The 20,565-nt window shown below is 37.3% G+C and overlaps 1 protein-coding gene across 1 annotated transcript in view; it reads right to left on the bottom strand.

Annotated features, from left to right (window-relative positions):
- abhd17c (abhydrolase domain containing 17C, depalmitoylase) overlaps positions 1–19,846 on the bottom strand; it is a 94,592-nt gene extending 74,746 nt beyond the window's left edge. The window contains 1 exon segment of the mRNA NM_200157.1: positions 19,090–19,846. Coding sequence (NP_956451.1) covers positions 19,090–19,574 — 485 coding nt within the window. The 5' untranslated portion in view covers positions 19,575–19,846.
- Positions 19,847–20,565: the final 719 nt, after the last annotated feature.

Raw genomic sequence — 20,565 nt, 5'->3', positions numbered from 1 at the left:
GATTTCAATGTAAACTTTAATAAGTGCTACCCTCGATAAGAGAGAATTCCTCTTCAGATGGAGGCTGGAATAGAAATACGTTAATTCTGGACTGCTAAATGGCTCTGAGACATCCTAGAATTCGGGGAAAAGCGTGAGGAAAAAAACATGTAGCTGTCTAAGAGTGCACCATTGATCAGCCATGCAGATCATTTTCAGGGCAGAGCTGTCAGCAAAGAGGAAGGTTAAAGAGAGTCAAACCAAGGGACCAGTGCACACAGTACAGTAATTACAGAAGAAGTTCTGCCTTTAAATCAGGACAAACGAAGGCTAGTGAAAGGGGAAACAGCGTTTAAAGAGGCGAGTAGGCAGTTCCATTGTATTTCACGTTTCTCTAATACAATAAATGGGAAATTTTGCAAGAAGAAACGAAATTTCAGCAGAAACAGCTCAAAACAAATGCAGTTTCAACTTTCGACAGGAACCTTGAAGGTTGTACGTAAACAAGTTGTAAATCTAAAAGCATTTTTTGGCCTCCAAGTGGTTTTTTGTCTGCGTTCTGTATTGCGAATGGATTGTACAGTTCAATACAGGCATCAAAATCATTAGGAATGTTTTATGTGAATATAGCTTCAGGAAAAGCTTCATCGACAATTCTGCGCCCTCAACACAAGGACAGGATTTTTCTTTTTTAAAAGCAGCAAACAATCTAATCTATTCATTGTTTATATAGCTATGCTTTTTGTAGCAGTGTTCAGACTTTATGGAAGCATACAATGTACTTGTGGTAATCATGACAGAGTAGCACAGTTGCTTTTCCTCCCAAGCTCTGAGGCTACAAGAGCAGCAAAGCTGGATAAAACAGGCACATGTGTGGAAGCGCCATAACTCCAAGGCAATTGTCGCATTTCCACTAAAAGCATCCAAGATGCAGCAATTTGTCCCATTAAACCAGAGTTTCTCCACTGAATACATAAACCACGACCTGAGGACTACATGAAATGCAAAACAAAGGAATAACAAACTGCAAAGGACATAACGTACATTTTTTTTTTTTTATAACAAGTGTTTGATGAGCAGCTAAAGCCACCCTAATGTTACTGGAAATAAAATGCCTGTTTAAATCTTAAAAATGAAGATACTTGCATTTTGGCAAGGGGTAAAGATTGAGATAATGAAAATTATGCAGGTAGATCTACCTTTTACTCCCCTGTTTTTCTTGCTTGAAGGGATACCCCAGGATATATATAATAAAAACCAGAGATATATACTACATATACTTTTACTAAGTGCAAGAAAGACCATAACAATAAATTGGATGAAGCCACACCCTCCAACAATAGTACAGTGGATAGAAAAACTTGATTGTATATATAGAATGGAGTATATGACTGCTCAACTTCAACTAAAACTGGATATTTTTAAACAAAGATGGGCACCTGTTACGTTGTACCTGAATAGGACATAGTATTTCTAGCTCCTTTGAAACTGAAAATATTGTGTTTTTTTTTTTTTTTTTTTGTAATTTTTTTATTTACATCTGCGGTTACTGTCTTTTTTTATTTTTATTTTTTTATTTATTTATTATTATTATTTTTTTTGTTAATGACCGCTGCTGTCACTGAATGTTCTGTTCTGTAAAACGTTTTAATGTATAAAAATAAAGTTCAAAAAAAAAAAAAATAAATCTTAAAAATGAATGCCCCAGTTAGGCATGGGCCGGTATAAGACTCTGACGGTATGATAACAGGGTCTCACCAAGTCAGATCTGAGACTTTTTTTGGCCTGTTTCCACTGAGTGTTACAGTACGGTAGGAGTCACCTTTATCAGGCTTGCGTTTCCACTGCTAAAAGGGTACCAATGGTACCATTTTGGTTGGTGTGGTGTACGACAAAGTTTCAGTCGACATTATTCTCGCTTAAGGAAATGTCAATTAAAGCTGTACAGGTCGTTCACATATAATAAGAGAAGCACTTCTCACAAAGTTGATGCTTTATACACACAAACACTGTTTAAATATTCATTATGTTTCATTACTAACCTTTCTATCAACATGACTTGATAACAACTGCAGGTCAATGATATGGGGCAAAATAGCCTGTTGTAATATCTGCAATTATATAAAATAAAAAAATAAATGCAGCACACATGAACAGATACAGACACTTACAGTCTCAGATACGTTACCAATTACAGATAAACTACACACAACATACATTTAGTCCTTATTTGGGTTTAAAAACGACATGCAATGTATAGCCCACAGTCAGTGCAAACCTCTCATCAGTATCTTTAATCTTCACACATGTAACCTCTTGTTAGAGAGTAATTCCATCATTCCTAGTTCATAATATTCTTTTTTTCTTTCTTTACTTTTTACTTTACTATTACTTTTCAATAGTACTTCAATAATGTGTCAAAAAAAAACTAATTATACATACACTTTATCTCTTTTCCTTTTTTAAACATGACAAGCTTTCAAAACTAAACTAAGGCCCCGTTTACACTAACACATTTTAGTTTTGAAACAGCATTTTAGAATAAAGTGATGCGCGTCTACCCTGACGTTTCAGAACAGCTCTCCGCCCATACTGCACCACTGTAAACACACATCACGTGACCACACACACTCTGGCATGCACTACAGCTTGCTTTGAGCACATCAACCCATATAAGAGCTGTGCGGGTCGGAATATTTCTTAAACGAGATATTTAATTCATCTTGTGTCTACATCTAACAACATATTCCCTGTCATTTGAATCTATTACTTGTTCTCAGGTAACGTGTTTTGGTTGAGCGCAAAGATAAGTTTGGTTAATATCTTAATTAACGTAACCAAGTGCACTGATTCAACACATTTGACTGATTGCTTGCATTTATTTCCTACAATGTATAAACCTATTGTATGTTATACTTTTATAATGTCAATTACTGATTATTAAACTGATATAAAGAGAGGGTATGTTTTGTATTTTCAACGAAAATGAAAGCAGGCAGTGATGTTAAAGGCTCTGTTTTGTTATAAATATGCATACAGTGAAAATGACGGTCATATAAATGTGCAGCTACACGACACTAAAACATTTTTGGTGTCTGTTAAGTTAATTTCTAAATGAAAATAGGCAGTTCCTTATATCATGTTTTCATCTTATTGTTGAGAAAGTGAAACAATGTAGCCAGGCTAATGGGAATAAGGTTATAAAGTACTGTTCCCTTTGAAGATTTACCTGACGTGTCCTTGGGAGTTTGTTTTCCATATCAAACTTGCGAAGTCTGAACTTAGGAGAGGATACAGGGCTGAACTGTGTGTAGGCTACTTAATATTGAGGAAAACGCTCCAATCAGCGAATGTCCGCAGCCCCGCCTCCGTTTTCCCCCTATTCACACTGAGACGGAGCAGCAGTATTTTAAAACTAAAATGGCCTCATTAGCGTTTCCAAAATGGTCAGTTTTCTGTGCTCGAAAACTCCGGTGTAGTGTGGACGGATGGCGTAACTATAGCAAAACTTATGCGTTTTAAAACTTATTAGTGTAAACGGGGGCTAAATGTACAACAGACTGTGCAGGTCAGGGTCCTCACCACATACTCTATAAACACGTGGAGAACCACATTCTTAAACAGAGTTGTAAATAGAGTTTTATTGTGATGTATTGTTGGTGACTGTATACTTTATACAGGTGTTGGCCTGATTGGGTAGCTTTACATGGACATTGGAAAATTAAAATGCGGCGAATGAAGCGCGGGAGCGGTCGGTAACGGGTTTAATTTTGGACGGGAGCGGGCGGTCTAACAATATCGCTCCCAACTCCTGAGCGAGCAGGCATATGTATGTGTGTGAATGAGACAGCATGATGCTGCGTTTAGCTTGTTTGTTGCTGTGTGTGTGTGTGTGTTGTGTGTGTGTGTGTGTATTCACGCGAATGAGAGGTGTGTGTGTGTATCCACGCGAATGAGAGGTGTGTGTGAGTGTGTGTGTGTGTGCGCGAATGAGAGAGAGCATTGTGCTGTGTGTGTGTTTACACAGACAGCTTGTTATAGGCTGTATGGACTCTGTATAGCTTTGTGGTTTTCGGTTTTGTTAGCGGGAACGGGTGGGTCGGGCAGCGGGACAACAAATGCTAAATACAAGCGGGAACGGTCAGGTTCGGGTTATGACCCTCTTAAAACCTGGCGGGAGCGGGGTTCAAAATTTAGTCCCGCGCAAATCTCTAACACTAGCCTCATAAAGGTGACAAGTGCCAAAAAAAAACAATAGTTTTAAGTATAAAACAAGAAACAAGCATATAGCCCTGGACTCGCAGGTATCAGACCAAGCATCAGAATTTGCCATCCAACAGTCCAAGGCAGCTCAGTCTGGTTCATTAAGAGCATTGTAAATAATTCACACTGAGAAAGGGAGAGAGACACTGCGAGCGCTGCGGTGAAACCTGCACTGTCAGGCTCAACTTAATGAACACTAAGTTTTAAAAATGTTACGAGGAACATTCTTTCCTTTTTCTGACGACTTTAGGAAAGTTTAATTGACTGACTTTTCCTTCAAAAAACCTCTGAAGTTAATTTATTACTTGCATAAACCCCTAAAACCACACACACAGACCTGGAAGTTGGCAAGCAGGTGCACAGCATACCGACAATATCATCGCCTGAAGAGGGTCATAAGACTGAAACACTGCTGCTGACTGAATGAATTTAGGACACTTTATGGCAACATGTAGGACTTTATCATTTCTAGAGCGTAAAAACTCCAGTAGATTAATGGTGAGAAGAACATAGTTATAGAAACTGCTCACCACGCTAAAGCTGGAGAGAATACTCCTGACAGACTCTGGCTTTTAAATGTTTTGTCGAAAAAAGGATTTTCCTTTGGACCGTCCAAGAAATTCTGCCCATTGCCTTATGAAATGCATTATGCTCCATAAACAGAAAAGGACTTAGCGCACAATGGACCAGAAGCAGGCCAAAAACCCCAGGAGGAAGCACAGAGGAGGTAAATAACACATTAAAAAGTCAAATCCTTTGTGCATTATCTTACTTGAACAAACACCTCGGATAAAAAAAAAAGGCGAAAAAAAAAAAAAGGCAAACGTTTGGATGGAGCGAATGGCCTGAGAAAGGTGTCAGGTGCTGATATGGTAATACTTAAAACAGATTAGCATTAAAATGCACTGTGAGCTATGCTCTCAGTTTAATGAGTTTTAATTTATTCAAATGAGTCTGAAGGATTCCGCCTTTGCATTGAATACAAACAGAGAACTTTTCAACTTCAGATTATAAACTTTAAACCCATATTGGTACGAGTCAATTTTAAGTAGATAATTGCTAAGGTAAGCACCGCTGTAACTACCGCTTAAGCTAGAATATCCGAAAGCTAAAATATTAATCATCATCATGCAAATCGTACTGCACCATTCTGCCGTGGACATGAATGCCAAAGCAGGCAGATTGTTGTCGACGCACTGTTGGACTTTCCAATTGTCCAAAACATGTTTTCAAAAAGTTCTGTCTAACTGCATTGGCAAACTGATAAAACAATTCCAAAAGGTCACAATTACCACTAAGGCCATGTTTACATATTTATAATTTGCTGGCTTCCTAATGCTGCAGCATGGAGGGTCCTCGGACTGGCGTTCATCTAATATTAAAACTAATTTCACAATCCAATGAATTTTAAATTACCTTGTCAACTCTGAAATACAGTTCAGTTTGATTATGATCTCTGCGTCAACAAGTCAACACAGCATTAACATCTAGCAAATGTCTGCGCATCTACAAAGAATGTAGTCGCTTACTACTGTGACGCTAGCAAACATACAACAGGAGTTCATTTACTCTGCCATCTGAGTACTTTCTACAAGCGCTACCTCCCCAGATCAATTTCAGGGTATAGCAGTCACCATAGTGGAAGGTTAAAGCGAGTCAAACTGAAGGGCTACTGGTGTTCACAGTACAGTAATTACTCTTGCAAGGGCTGCTATTAAAGCTGAAAAAGGTGATTGTCTTGGACATGTTGTGTGCTGGTTGTAGTCTTCATATGCTGATATCAATCATTAAATGAAGCCGTCCAATTGTATTTGTGCAGTCTAATATTCTGTGGAAGGTGTAAGACAACGAAAAGTTGATCCAATCAAAGCATTAGATTCAAACATTACAATAGGTTGTCCTACTTGCCTATTAAAACATGCGATTACAAACACCCGATTAAAGGGCCATGAAACCCCCTTGTTTCAGCAGGGTGTTTTCACACCTCTACTTTGGAAAAAGTCAGGAAAGTGGGCGTGTCCAGCTCTGTTTAGGGGGGAGTGTCGGAGGAGGGGAAAAGAAAAGGTCCCTAAAAAAATTTGCATAAAAATGGGAGTGTCGGTTTGGGCATGTGCTGATTTTCACAGAGGCAAAACAAACACAGACCAGGGGAGAAAGAGTGACTCTGTTTACATGGACATCAGTAATCGAATTATTTGCCAAATTATTAAATGGAGGACTTTAACTGCAGTTTGGCTTTTTCATTCAGGAATTTCATTCATGCCCCTCGTGACAAACGAGATATTTGATTCGAGGAATTGCTGGAAGAGTGTAGTTTTCGTGCAATATTTGTTACCGCACGGCGAATGAGAGAAAAGTCCCTCTGCATTTCTCAGTAACTTAGATGCACTTGGTAGGTAGCGTCAGAAAGCCGTGTATGTTATTCCTGTCACAAAATGCGGCGAAAATACTGCACGACGGTAATAGTTTGATTACGGTGTTCACATGTTTACACTCAGACAGCAGCATTTGCAGCGGATCCTTCAGTCCATAATATTGTAATGATATTAATGTACGGTGAACGTTATTAACTTAGAAATCATTTGACTAAGGTCTGTCTTTAAACACTGAAAGAGTACTGCTGACGATAAAAAACTAACTTTGTTTGTTTATTCAGAGGCAAAGACCACTGATCGCTTACTTACCAAATCTGTAGAGACAGAACAATCAACACCAACTGCAGCTGCGTCTTTATTAAACGTAGACGAGAGGCAAATCCGGATTTCTCCATTTCCAGATGAGAAAAGCTCTCGGGTAAACAATATTCCTTAGACAAGTATTTCTGTCTAGCGTTGCATGCACTGTCTAGCGAATCCAGCTGCACTCTCATACACTGTAAAATATGAATCTTGAGGCTTGTAATTTTCATTAAAAAAATTGATGTGGTCATTAAAAATAATGGTCATATTTTCTTATCAAAATTTATATTTTGGATTTATTATAAAATATTGAGAAGATTTTGCTAATAAAATCAAGAGATAAATTTCACTTATTTTTTAAGGAAAACTATTATTAGGCTTAATTTGGGAAACCAATTAAGCTAATAAAATTGAGGAATGATGGCTTCACGTTTATTTTAAGAAAATTGACTCAATTAGGGGATTTGATTAAGATGTTTGCATTTGAATCTCAACAACGGCAGGGATCAGACGACTTTTTGTAGGAACAGAACAACAGTGAGCATGCTAAGAGGTAAGCCTTAAAGGGCCATGAAACCCCCTCGTTTCAGCAGGGTGTTTTCATACCTCTACTTTGGAAAAAGTCAGAAAAGTGGGCGTGTCGACTCTGTTTAGGGTGGAGTGTCGGAGGAACTAAAGTGGGATGGTGTGGGAGTGTCTATTTGGGCACGCGCGAGTTTCAGTCAAAATACACACACATGAGAAAGTGATGGTGTTTAACCTACATGGACATCTGTAGTCGAATTATTTGCCAAATTATTAAATGTTGGACTTTAACAGCAGTTTGGCTCTTTCATTCAGGGAATTCATTCATGTCCCTCGCGACAAACGCGATATTTGATTCGAGGAACTGCTCTAGGCGTGTATTTTTCATGCAATGTTTGATATCGCACGGCGAATGAGAGAAAAAAAAACTCTGCATTTCCCGGAAACTTAGATGCACACGGCAGGTAGCGTCAGAAAGCCGCGTGTGTTATTCCGGTCACAAAATGCGGTGCTGTGTTTGCACTCAGTGCAATAGTTAACTTAATTCGATACGAAAAAACTGAATAAACAAAGAGCACTGGTCGCTCACTTACCAAATCTGTAGAGACAGGACAATCACCAGCAACTAGAGCCGCGTCTTTATGAAGAGGAGACTAACGTTACAAGCGAATCCGGATTTCAGCGTTTGCAGATGAGAACAGCTCTCAGGTAAACAATAATCCTCCTTAGACACGCAAGTTATTGTTGTCGAGCATCGCGTACACCGTTAATCCACACGTGATCCAGCTGAGCTCTCACAGAGAGAAAATGAAAACGAAACTTAATGGCAGCAAACTATAAAAGCAACACTTCACGCTTGTTTTGCCAACACAACGTGGCGTCTCTGTGGCGTAAACACGGTGACGCTAATGAATATTAATGAAGTTGCACAATAGAGCGCGCTGATTGGTTTGAACCAAGCTTTACTCATGCATTAATGCAGCACACTGTAAGACGTAATAAGACTCACTCTGGCACAGACGCCCAGTCTGCACGCTGGAATACACGCTATTATGTCATGACCGTGACGCAGCTTCAAAAATTCGTTTCAAACCGGAAGTACGAATTTGCTTGAAATAACGCAAAAACAACCAATTTACACTTTTTAGTGAAATATAGGTGTCCTAATAGTGTTTTTAGCAGTGTGGGACACATATACGACTGTCAACAGCTCAAAAAATGTGTTTTGGTGTTTCGTGACCCTTTAACAGTTTATCTTTTTATTGTCTTAAATAAGCTCTTTCAGAAAAGACACTCGCTGTTGAAGCTTGTTCGGGAGCCTAGTTTGATCAGGCAACATTTAAGCGGGGTGGACAAACAACAGTGAACTTGTTGGTTAGTCTAAGCAAGTATGTTAGCTATATAGCTTTTCAATGGGGTTTATGCACAGCTAGTGTTTATCCATTTTATAAGGTTCCTTTTACAGCAATGATGATGTCATGTAATTACTGTTTTTATATAATACATGTATAAAAATTCTAATATTTGTTTGCTTATTTTTTTCAGATTAATGAAGAAAATTGTTACAGTATTTTCCCACAAAAGAGGAGCAGCTTATGGGTGCCATTCAGCAGACCTCACATTAAATCAGGGAGGAAATGAGAGAATTCGTTCTCTGTTGCTGGTGTATTTGTGAAAAAGAGGAAGAGCTGTATTTATACGAGTATTCCCCAAATTAAATTAACTCGAAAACAAACTTCTAAGAAGTTTCTTACCCAAACTCACTGTTACAAACTTTTGGGGAATTTTCACTGCATTGACTGATTGTGTTGCTATTATTCTGAGATACAGCTTTTAAAATGGTTTATGTTGGGCAATTCTGTGAGTTTGTGTTAAATGTGACAATTCCTACAAAAGAAAGTTGACAGAACAATTGTTTTCAATGACATGGATAAAGGACTTTTTTCAGAGCTTAACATTGCTGTAAATTTTAAATAGATTTGTTTAACAAATTGTCTGTACCATTTTGTTATCTGTGGAGCATGTAATAAAATGATATTTGGCAAAAATGTATTGTGTATGTATTTCATTATAAATTTTAGATATTACATTTTATGAATGAGTAGTTTAAATTAATAAATATGAGTAAAAGGTGGGTTAGTTGCTTAAATTATAAAAGCACATTCCACTAATAATATAAAAATCATCATCTATCGCTCAAAAAACCTAGTAATTTTCACATGATTCTTTCAAGTGATATTTGCTAAAAAAATAAATATTAGTAAATTGTGGTGGATTTGTTTAAATTATAAAAGCACATTCCACTAATAATATTAAAATCCTCATCTAACACTCAAAAAATGTAGTAATTTTCACATGATTCATTTAAGTGGATTTTGCTAAAAAAATCAACTTTTCAAACTACTTAAAAATAATACGTGCAATAGTGTTACCACTATTTTTTTAAGTAAATAGCACATAAGACTTTTTACAGTGTAGAGGGATAATGAAAACAAAACCTTCACTGCAGCAAATTCTAAACGCAACACTGACGACCCATGTCTCCAAACAATTCTTGTTTTCCCGCTTGTTTTGGCAACACAACTTGGCGTCTTTCTGCCGTCTGAACACTGTAACAGGTAAAAACAGTTTTTGAAGCCATCATGCATATTAATGAAGTTGCACTGCATACACAATAGAGCACGCTGATTGGTTTGAACCAAGTCTTACTCATGAATGAATGCAGCACACTCCAAGACGTCATAAGGTACACCCCCAGGTACAGATGTCCAGTCTACATACTGGAATACACAATAAGATCTCATGGCCGTGACGCAGCTTCAAAAATTCGTTTCACACTGGAGGTACGAATTTGCTTGAAATAACACAAAAACAACCAATTTTCACTTTTTAGTGAAACGTGTCCTAATAGTTTTTTAAGCAGCATGGGACACATATACGATTGTCAACAGCTCAAAAAATGTGTTTTGGTGTTTCGTGACCCTTTATGTTAGGGTTTGAACATTTCAAAGATTTTAGAATGAAGCACAAGTATATTTACATCAAAGACACTGCATTTGTGACCATTTCTACAACACTGGAAATGTTATGTTCGCACTGTCATAATCCATTTATATGCTTATTTGAATGGAATCTGATCTAGATTACTGAAAATTCACATTGCAAATAAATGATGTGACCCCAGTTTGCACATAGAGAGGACACACTGGTACAATATTACAATTTGCAGATCTTAAAAGACAAATTACTGTTTCTTAAGAGAAACATCAATGAACACACCACTTAGCTGTCTGGTTCAAAATAAACGCAGAGGGAATTTGTTTTGCAGAAGCAGTCGTTTACATGAGCAGTGTGAAATCCAGTGAGAAATCATCAAGTTTTTTTACAGACCTCTCTGATATAATATAAAAAATTAAACTGCTGCCATTGTGATAAATTATTGTACATTTCTTAAATTTGATTTCAAATTCCAATCTGATATGCATAAAAATCTAAGCAAGGCCAAGTATTGTCATTTATCTGGTGCTCATCAAAATACTTGGCAAATTGGTATTCAAGATGATGTTTGGGGCAGAAGGAGCAATAAAGGAAAAGAGCATTAAGATCACAACCTATAAATAAGATGCTATGTTTCAAATGAACACTTTATATATATATATATATATATATATATATATATATATATATATATATATATATATATATATATATATATATATATATATATATATATAAGCTTCTGTACAGCCTTAAAAAATGCTTAAATTACAAGATAGTTTCCTGGAAAGTTTGATTTAAAAATAGTGCCTCAGTAACCACTGGAAAGCTGTTAACAAGTAAAAAATTAAAAACTCCTCAGCTACCATTCTTTAGAAATGACCTCTGTGTAATCCACCCATTTTTGAACCATTGCTCAGCAGTAATACTTGGAAACATTCATTGTGTTGACTGTCACACAACTACAAGACATTTACCAATTAAAACATACAAATGCTATAACAAATATTACTGCAAAACAGCCCATTTCGACTTTAACACTGAATAAATAATAGTATGACTTTTTTCCCCGCAGAGATCCCTTTATTTGTGACTTCAGCAATTCCCTACAAAAAAAAAACTGTTAAAACCACTGCTCAACAGTAAATACTTAGAAACTTCCTTTGTGTTGACTGTCACACAAATATACAAGACATTTACCAATTAAAACATACAAACACAATCTCAAAAGTTTTTGAAAAACAGCCCATTTTCAACTTTAACAGGATAATTAATAGTTTGACATTTCACCCCCCCCAAAGAGATCCATTTATTTTGGTAATTCAGCAAAATAACCAAAAATAACCTGTGTGTTTTTGTGTTTACCAGTAAATACTTTGAAACTTACATTGTGTTGACTTGACTGTCATACAACTATACAGGATTTACCAATTAAAACATACAAATGCCATCACAAATATCACAAAACAGTCTAATTTCGACTTCAAGACATGGATGAAAATCTATTTATTTACATTTTTCCACACAGAGATTCATTTATTTTGGCACTTCAGTAATCTCCAAAATAACCTGTGTGTGATCAAACATTTTTTGAGCCACTTCTATTGGGCTAACGGTCACGCAACTATCCAGGATTTACCAATTGAAACATACAAATGCTAATACAAATATTACAAAACAGTCCAATTTCGACTGGAAAAAAAAACATATTTATTCACAATTTCCCCGCAGAGATTTACCTGTTTTAGGACAGTAAATACTTAAAATTTTTAATTGTGTTTACAGTCACACAACTAGGGCTGCTTGAGATTGGAAAAAAATGGGAGATTGCGGAACTTTGTTTTCCTGTGGTAGATTACTGCAATGCGAATATTAATTCACTAGATGAGTTGAATAGCTCTGTGTATACATATATATTATTCACTTAAATAGTTTGGGATGATCAAGTCTTTTAATGCAGTGCGTATGTATAAATTATAATACAAGCATATAAACAAGTGCTTAGTGGTTTTATTAACAGCATTGAGGTACAGAAATTAATCAATCAAACATGAAATAGCGTGGTCATCATTGTATAAATAATAAAAAAAAAAGAATAATATTTAATAACGGTTATGTTTTATTCTTTAATAAATAATATAATCCTGCAATGTGACTATTGCGGATGCCCCTTGCGATATTGGTGTTTAAACGATTTATCGTGCATTCCTGCACACAACTTTACAAGACATTTACCAATTAAAACATACACAAATATTACTGCAAAACAGCCCAATTCCGACTTTACTTGATAAAAACATATTTACATTTCTGCCCACAGAGATCCACTTATTTTGAGACTCCATCCAAATTTTGTCAAAACAAGCATTCATATGACATCCTAAACGGCTGCATATAAAGAGACAAACCGATCATTTTTGTTTTGCATTCATTCAGCCTCCAACGTTCATTAGACAACATAACCACTGGCAGATGTGCAAACAATTGTGTTCGTACTTCAGAAATAATTACTGACATTTACACTCAGCATAACCCAGTATACATTATTAAAGTCAATGCACCATATGCAAATTTCATCAATCAGCAAAGAGCACAACTTTCCAATGAGGAGTGCCTCTGGAAGACAACAAAAAGCTGTTCTGTTTGGTTTGGAAAAGTTCAACGGCTCAACCAAAGCATGAGGTCAATTGCTGTTCAGACTGATTAACTGATCAGTTCAGCCAAGTTTGCTTTGGAATGGATCAATATAGAAATAAGTCTAAGAGGATAAGGTGGTGTCTGAATGCAGTCCTCGACAACAACAACTTAAGACCAAAGGGCTGAATCAGCACTAGGATCCAGCAGGCCGACCTCATGAACATTCAGCATAGAAAAGGACAGGATCACGCACAAGCCCACAGAGTCCACACCCACTGCATTGAAAATGCTACTTATTTCAGCAAAAACCAAATGTATTTATTCAGCAGAAAACAATACCCTGTTTACCAAACACTCAAACTGCAATACACTCCACTCCAATTAAACACTTCAGATTTGAACTCATGTTGCTCTCAAAACCTTGCTTGTTCTCTCAAAACCAATACATAATCTAAAGTTAGTCATAGTCTAACCCAGGGGTCTCTAAACTTTTCAGCCCACAACCCCTGAAAAACAATGCCTTAAACTTGCCAGGGTTTCTGCAGGTTTCATCAGCTCAAATTTTAGACCCTTTTATAACCATTAAGAATGAAGTTTTAGACTTATGCTGCGTTCACACCAGACGCAGCACACTTAAAGCACGAGTCAAGCACGAGTGATTTACATTTTAAGTCAACGCAAACGCGCGAATAGACATCCTGCCGCACGATATGCGCGATTAGCGCGGCGTGAATGACGCAAATTGTGCGAATGGCGCGGGGCGAATTGAGCGTTTTGCGCGTTTGACGCGCTTAACGAGCGTTTCGCGCGGATCTCTCGATTTTGAAAATCTGAACTTCAGCGTACATTCGCGCCGCGTTAACCAATCAGAAGCTTGCTCTTGTGGGGGCGTGATTGTGACGTAGAACCTGTTGTCGGTGTTCAGAGGGAAATCCTCCAGCCTTCACCGACAACAGTTCATCAAACTCGGCTTGGCTCAGTCAGAAGCACCGCTAAAAGCCTCCGTCATCCAGGTTAAGTGTCTGGAGGAGTTTATGAGCTCAGAAATGGATGCACCTCTGAAAGAATGTAGTGGACTCAGACACGACCCTAAACGTATCGACGCTGTTTTTCAGTCCGTGTTATTTATAGCAATGTTATTTTCTTCATAAAATCTATGTTAGCCATTTAGATATAAAGCGAGAGTCTTTGGGCAGACAGAAGCGCTGCCCATCACGCGAATTCGCGTCTGTTCTGATGTGAATTTGACACGCGAATGAAGCGGTGTTTGACGCGCGAATGAAGCGAGTAAACTCAAATGTTCACGAGGCTATTTACACGCGAATAGCGCGATTTAACCGCGCGTTACGCGTCTGGTGTGAACACAGCATTAGGCAGGGTTAAACAATAAGGATTGCTTTTTCTAATGATCCGGTATTATCATGAGAAATTGTATTTTAGTTTTCATTCCCTGATTGTGAAATTTAATGGGGAATTTGCTATAAAAAGATCTATAAGATGTTGTAAACCAGAGGTGCTCAATCCTGTTCCTGGAGATCTACCTTCCTGTACAGTTTAGCTCCTACCCTGATCAAACCCACCTGAACCAATTAATTAGGACCTGAAATCCACTTGATAATTACAGACAGGTGTGTTTGATAAGGGTTGCAACTGAAATCTGCAGGAAGGTAGATCTCCAGGAACAGGATTGGCCACCCCTATTTTAAAATGTCTCTCTTAAAATACTTAAATATAAAGAACAAAGGTTTTATACATTACAATACAATATTTATTTATAGAGCACATTTAAAAACAACCAAGGTTAACCAAAGTGCTGTACATAGGAGTGCTAAAAACAGAGAAGCAGAATATAAAAGAAACATTTAACAGATAAGAGCAATTAAACAGTGATCAAGGAGTACTAAAAGCGAGAGAAAATAGATAGGTCTTTAAAACAGACTTAAACACAGAGATGGAGGAGGAAAGTGAATCGGTAGACTGTTCCAGAGTTTAGGAGCAGCAACAGCAAACGCTCGATCACTTCGTTTTTTAAGGCGTGTTCCGGGCACGGTGAGTAAGTTGAGATCGTAAGATATATGGTAAGGTATATGGACAAAGCAAGTCAGTAAGGTACTGAGAAGCAAGATTATTGACGACTTTGTAGAAGAATGCAGTGCAGCTAAGATTGGAAAAGTGAATAAAGTTGTTTAATGTATGAGGGCATTAATAAGGATTTTTACAACTAACAAATTTCTGATTTATTAAATTCTTAAATTCAAATTTCAATGATGATAGTCCCTTAGTAACCACTCCAAATATTAAACAACATACTTTGAAACCCTGATAACCTTAGACAATGACTTGACAATATTCCAATCTGTCACAGAAGCAACTGTTCAGATTGAGGCAAAGTTGGTTTTATATTCACACATTCACCTTTTCCCCTTTATATAACTTCAGGAAAGTATTTTTAGCCAATACTAAACAGTAAAATCATATTAGCAGCCAACGGCTATGAAAGTACAACTGTGTTCACAGTCAAATAAACAGTGCTAATGCTGTTTGGAAATCATATTTGCATGTAATTGTAGACAGAATATTCAAAGTAGCATATAGCAGGGGTGTCCAAACACTGTCCCGGAGGACTGGTGTCCAGGTGAATTTAGCTTCAGCCCTAATCAAACACACCTCAACCAGCTAATCAGGCGACCATTTGAAAAATATCACGGTTTTACGGTATCACGGTGTTGTGATCAATGCTCTAAAATATATTCTTTTTAAATGTCTGGGTTAAATACAAAAACTTTTCCCCCCTTTGAACAGAATAGATTTTATTTTGTGAAAGACTTGAAATATTTTAGAGCAGTAAACATGTGAGGCTCAATAATTCACATGAATCATTGACTTCTGCGGTCTTCATTAGTTTTAACACAGATTCTTTATGCTTTAAAACGCCATCTTTGGATATCTTTTCTGATGGAGATACTGTTAAACTAAAAAACAAAAATGTAACTAAAATAAAAATAAAAAAAACTTACTCATACCTTAGGTACAGTATTACAGAAAATTTTGACGGTTTTAAAACCTTGATTTATCCCATGTATAGTTCACACATTTTTACTACTAAAATTCCATGACTTTTCCAGAACTTTCAAGTGCATTTTGATGACGTAATGTTTCATGTAATGTCTACATATACATGGGAAATTAAAAAAAAAAAAAAACAATGACTCCAAATTGATTACAGCAGATCATAGAACAAGCAACAATCTCTTTTGTTTAAATTTGTTTTTATATTGATTCAGATCATGCTTACACAGCACTACTAATGTGAGAGCAAGTTTTTGACCAAGGAAAGAACAAAAGTAAAGACAACTAACCTATATTCAAGTTACGGCTGTACAATATATCGTTTCAGCATTGATATCACAATGTGTGCATCCGCAATAGTCACATTGCAGGATATTGTTGAGATTATGGTTTAATATAGAATTATGGAGTAAAAGTTTATCATCTGCATGCATTTTTTAAAAGATTGTTCACCCAAAAATTACTTAACATTTTCATTAAACCCTTCACTTTTTCAAACATTTACGAGTTCTTTTTTTTTAAATGAACACAAAAAGAATATAATAACTCCTATAGTATTGAAACAAGTGAAGAGTGAGTAAATAGTGAGAACATTTTAATCTTTGAGTAAGCTGTCCCTTTAAGGCCTGTGACTGTGGATTTCAATATTTAGAATTTTAAAACATTTGGCCACAAAAATGTTTTGTAACTTGAATAAAGATTAAATACAATGAAGACTATGAAGTGTTGATTATTTAATATCTGTGCATGGATAAAGAATATGGATGCAACGATAACTGATTTCACTTATTTAACTGCGGTTTAATTCGTCACGGTTAACTAATCGAAAAAGGCTTCTCAACAACGTGTTTCTATATGGAACAAAACCGCTACAACTTAAAGTTATGCCAACTGTACGCTAGAATAAAGTTCCGGGCTTGTAGACAATACGCACGCACATTGGATCAAAGGCTGATTTTACCTAAGGGTCATTCCAACACAATCTCAGAGAAATTCGCAACTTTTTCATTTAGGTGGCTAATTCGTATGAATTCGTAAGATCTAATTCGTACAATTTAGTATGATTTGCTCATGCCCCAATGATGGTTTGGTTTAGGAGTGGGGTTGGTTGCCACGCCTTCTTTGTAAAATCGTACAATTTCGTACAACTGAACTCGTATGAATTCATACGTATTAGCCAATAAACTGATAAAACATAAAATACTTGCGTTTTCTTTTGAGAAATTCACGTATCCCATCTTTTATGCGCACAAATTCGTTATTTCCAATGGAAGCATGTGGTTTGTGTGCATAGTGGTGCCTTTCAGACAAAGGTTCAGCAGTCTTTGACTACATTTGTTCTATTTAAAAGGGAAATACTTAACTAATATGATGCTTAAATTTACAGTTGATAAAAATACTTATTTCCATGTTTCATATTTGAAAGTTTTCATGTGATTTTCTAAACTAGTAGTATATTGAAATGAAAGAACGCATAATAACCGTGATTATTCCTCAGACTATAATCGTACAACCAAAATCTCTAATCGTTGCATCCCTAATAGTGAATACCTGAAAACTATAAGTCACTTTTATCTTTACTAGATTTGATCTGTTAAATATTGTTCCAAGATCACTCCTCTACAAAATCCCCCAATCAATTCAAATAAACCTGTTAAATCATCTGGTGAAATTGTATTCACATCGCAATATAGATCACAGAAATACAAAAAGCCGTAAGGTCAGATTTTTACATTATCGTGCAGCCCTAATTCAAGCATACAGATATTTGTTAAACTAATTTCTATTACTTTTTTTCAAAACTTTGTGGGTTTTTCCGTTTTTCCAAAACTTGTCAAAATTCCATGACTCTTCCAGGTGTTCCATGACAGTATAAACTCTGGGGTCAAAAATTGTTACTTAAGGGATATAAAACCAACTTTACCTCAAGGTTTAAGGTTTATTGAGGTAAATGTTAATTTTACATTAGCACATGTAGAAAATATAATTCATTTCTCAGAGTTATCCTTGATTCTCTATTAGTATATTGTGTGTTTTGCCTCAAGAGATGTTCAATCATTTACCTTACAGTCATTCTTCACCATATATATTTTTATATTCTTTACTGTATATTTTGTATGCTCTGTGAAATTATATGCTAATCAAAACTGGCCTTTGAGGAGATGTATTTTGCACACTAATGAGGCATTTTGCAGAAAGAGCTATGTTGGACAAGAAATATGCAGCCGAAACAATAAAAATAACATGCGTCTCTCGCCTCTGATTTCCTGTGAAAACATATTGGAGCCTATGGAGGTCTCTAAGCATGTGCATTTAACTGGTCCAGTTCTTCTGTGCAGAAAAGAGGAACTAGAGATGTGCAGAAAAGCTGACAGAGACAACCCGCCTTCTCCTTCTTCTGTGTATATAAACTGGGTCTTTAGTCTTAAGAGAACACTCGCAGAGCGCCTGGTGTGTTCTCTTGGATAGCATTGTATAACCAATAGGACACATTTGTGCGACCCAGGGCCCTAATCGAATTATTCATTTGTACTTAATAAATTACTACTATTTTTGAAATTGATCTCCGCGTCCTGAGTTTGTATTGAACACGCATGGAATTGATTATAAATTCCAACACACACTGGTTCAGTGACAACTTGTGACACGCTCCCTATATTGTTTACCATAGTGCTTTGAACATCAGCACTATTTATTTAACCGTGAACCAGGTTGTACTTTGATAGTCACTGGCTGCTAATATGATTTCCCCATTTAGTATTGGCAAAGAATACTCTTCTGGAGGTATATTATCAGGATAAAGTCTGAATGTGTGAGTATAAAACCAATACAAGCCAATACTATTCCATACAGAAGCAAGAGCTTCCCAATACACCTGCAAGAAAACATCCTCAGAAGCACCTGTTCAGACCCTGAAAAACACCTATTTAGAAACACTCACTTGTTCCTCAGCACCTGCCAGGCCGCTTCGATGTCCGCGTACAGGTTCTTCTCGGACGGTTTTCCAGTGCTGACCCCGTAACCCGAGTAATCGTAGGAGAACACGTTGCAGTTGATCCTGGAGCCGAGGCCGATGTAGAAGCTGCACATCTGGCCCAGATCCACGGCGTTCCCGTGGGAGAACAGCAGCGTGTAGCGGCTCGCGGGCGCGCAGCGGACGAACATACAACCGACCCGGTTGCCGCGGCTGGTTCGGGTCACGAGAACTTCCACGGCATCGAGCTCCCGTTGCGAGTACTGCCAGTCAGCGCGCTCGGTGAGGTGCAGGCTAGTCGCGCCGCTCGGGTCCGTGTGGACGGAATATGTGGGTTCGGGCGGCAGAAATGCTAATTTAGCCGCGATGCGACTCGGACAGGGCGGGCAGCAGAAGAGCCAGCACAACTCGCCGAGGGAGAAGCTATTCATTCTCGGGCCTTGCTCGGGCATGGAGAGCGGCTAACACCGGGTTTGAAATCCACAGCGAGCGGCTAATACCCGGAGGAGCAAATACACGGTCGGTTCCGAGGATGCTAATGCGGCGCTAAGTGGTAGTGGTTTAAAGGATAGGTCTTTAGCACTTGTTTTTTGACATCTTAAAATATGTGTAGGTACAATCCGCCAATCGTCCGTCTCGTTCTGGGGTTTGGAAATGTTTAAAAATCGATCATTTGCTCTGCACGTTAAGCGTTCAAGCTAGCCGTTCGTATACAATGTAAGCTGCCATTGCTCCTGCTAAGAATGCCCAAATAGGGGATGTTTTTCCGGTTGAGACGGATATCCGGTTCCTGGTGGATGATGGCGACGTCACGAGGGTTTTTTTTCCCTAGGATGTGCCGCTGGAGACTCAGGATGATGCATTGGCAAAATAATAAAAGCTTGCTTCCTAATTTATCTTATTGAATTAAATAAACTTTTCTAATCATCTCAGCTTACCTCAGATAAACTGACTAAAAATATCAAGCTGACAAAAAAAATGTATCCCAAAAAGTTAAGGTAACTCAAATCGATTTAAGGAAACCAATTTCAACAAACCGTAGTTCAAAAACGAACCCTAATGAGTACTATGAACTTAATCCATATGAGTAAACGAAGCAATTTGAGCACAGTAAACCCAATAAATGAAGAGAACTCAAACCAACTGAGTACTTTAAACCCATTAGAGACAACTCAAACCATTTGAGGAAACCGATTGCATCAAACCGTTTGAGTAAAAAAAAAAAAAAAAAAAAACTAACCCTAATGAGCACTATGAACTTACTCCATTTGAGTAAACAAAGCAATTTGAGCAAAGTAAACCCCACTAAATGAAGACAACTCAAACCAACTGAGTACTACCCAAAACTCAAAAAGTTAAGGCAGTGGTCCTCAAACTTTTTTCATCAAGTACCACCTCAGAAAAAAAATGTCTCTCCAAGTACCACCATAATGAGCAGTATTG

This window comes from Danio rerio, chromosome 7, assembly GCF_049306965.1.
Source record: "Danio rerio strain Tuebingen ecotype United States chromosome 7, GRCz12tu, whole genome shotgun sequence".
In the NCBI taxonomy this organism is placed as follows: Eukaryota; Metazoa; Chordata; class Actinopteri; order Cypriniformes; family Danionidae; genus Danio; species Danio rerio.
This window is presented reverse-complemented; position numbering and strand designations above follow the sequence as displayed.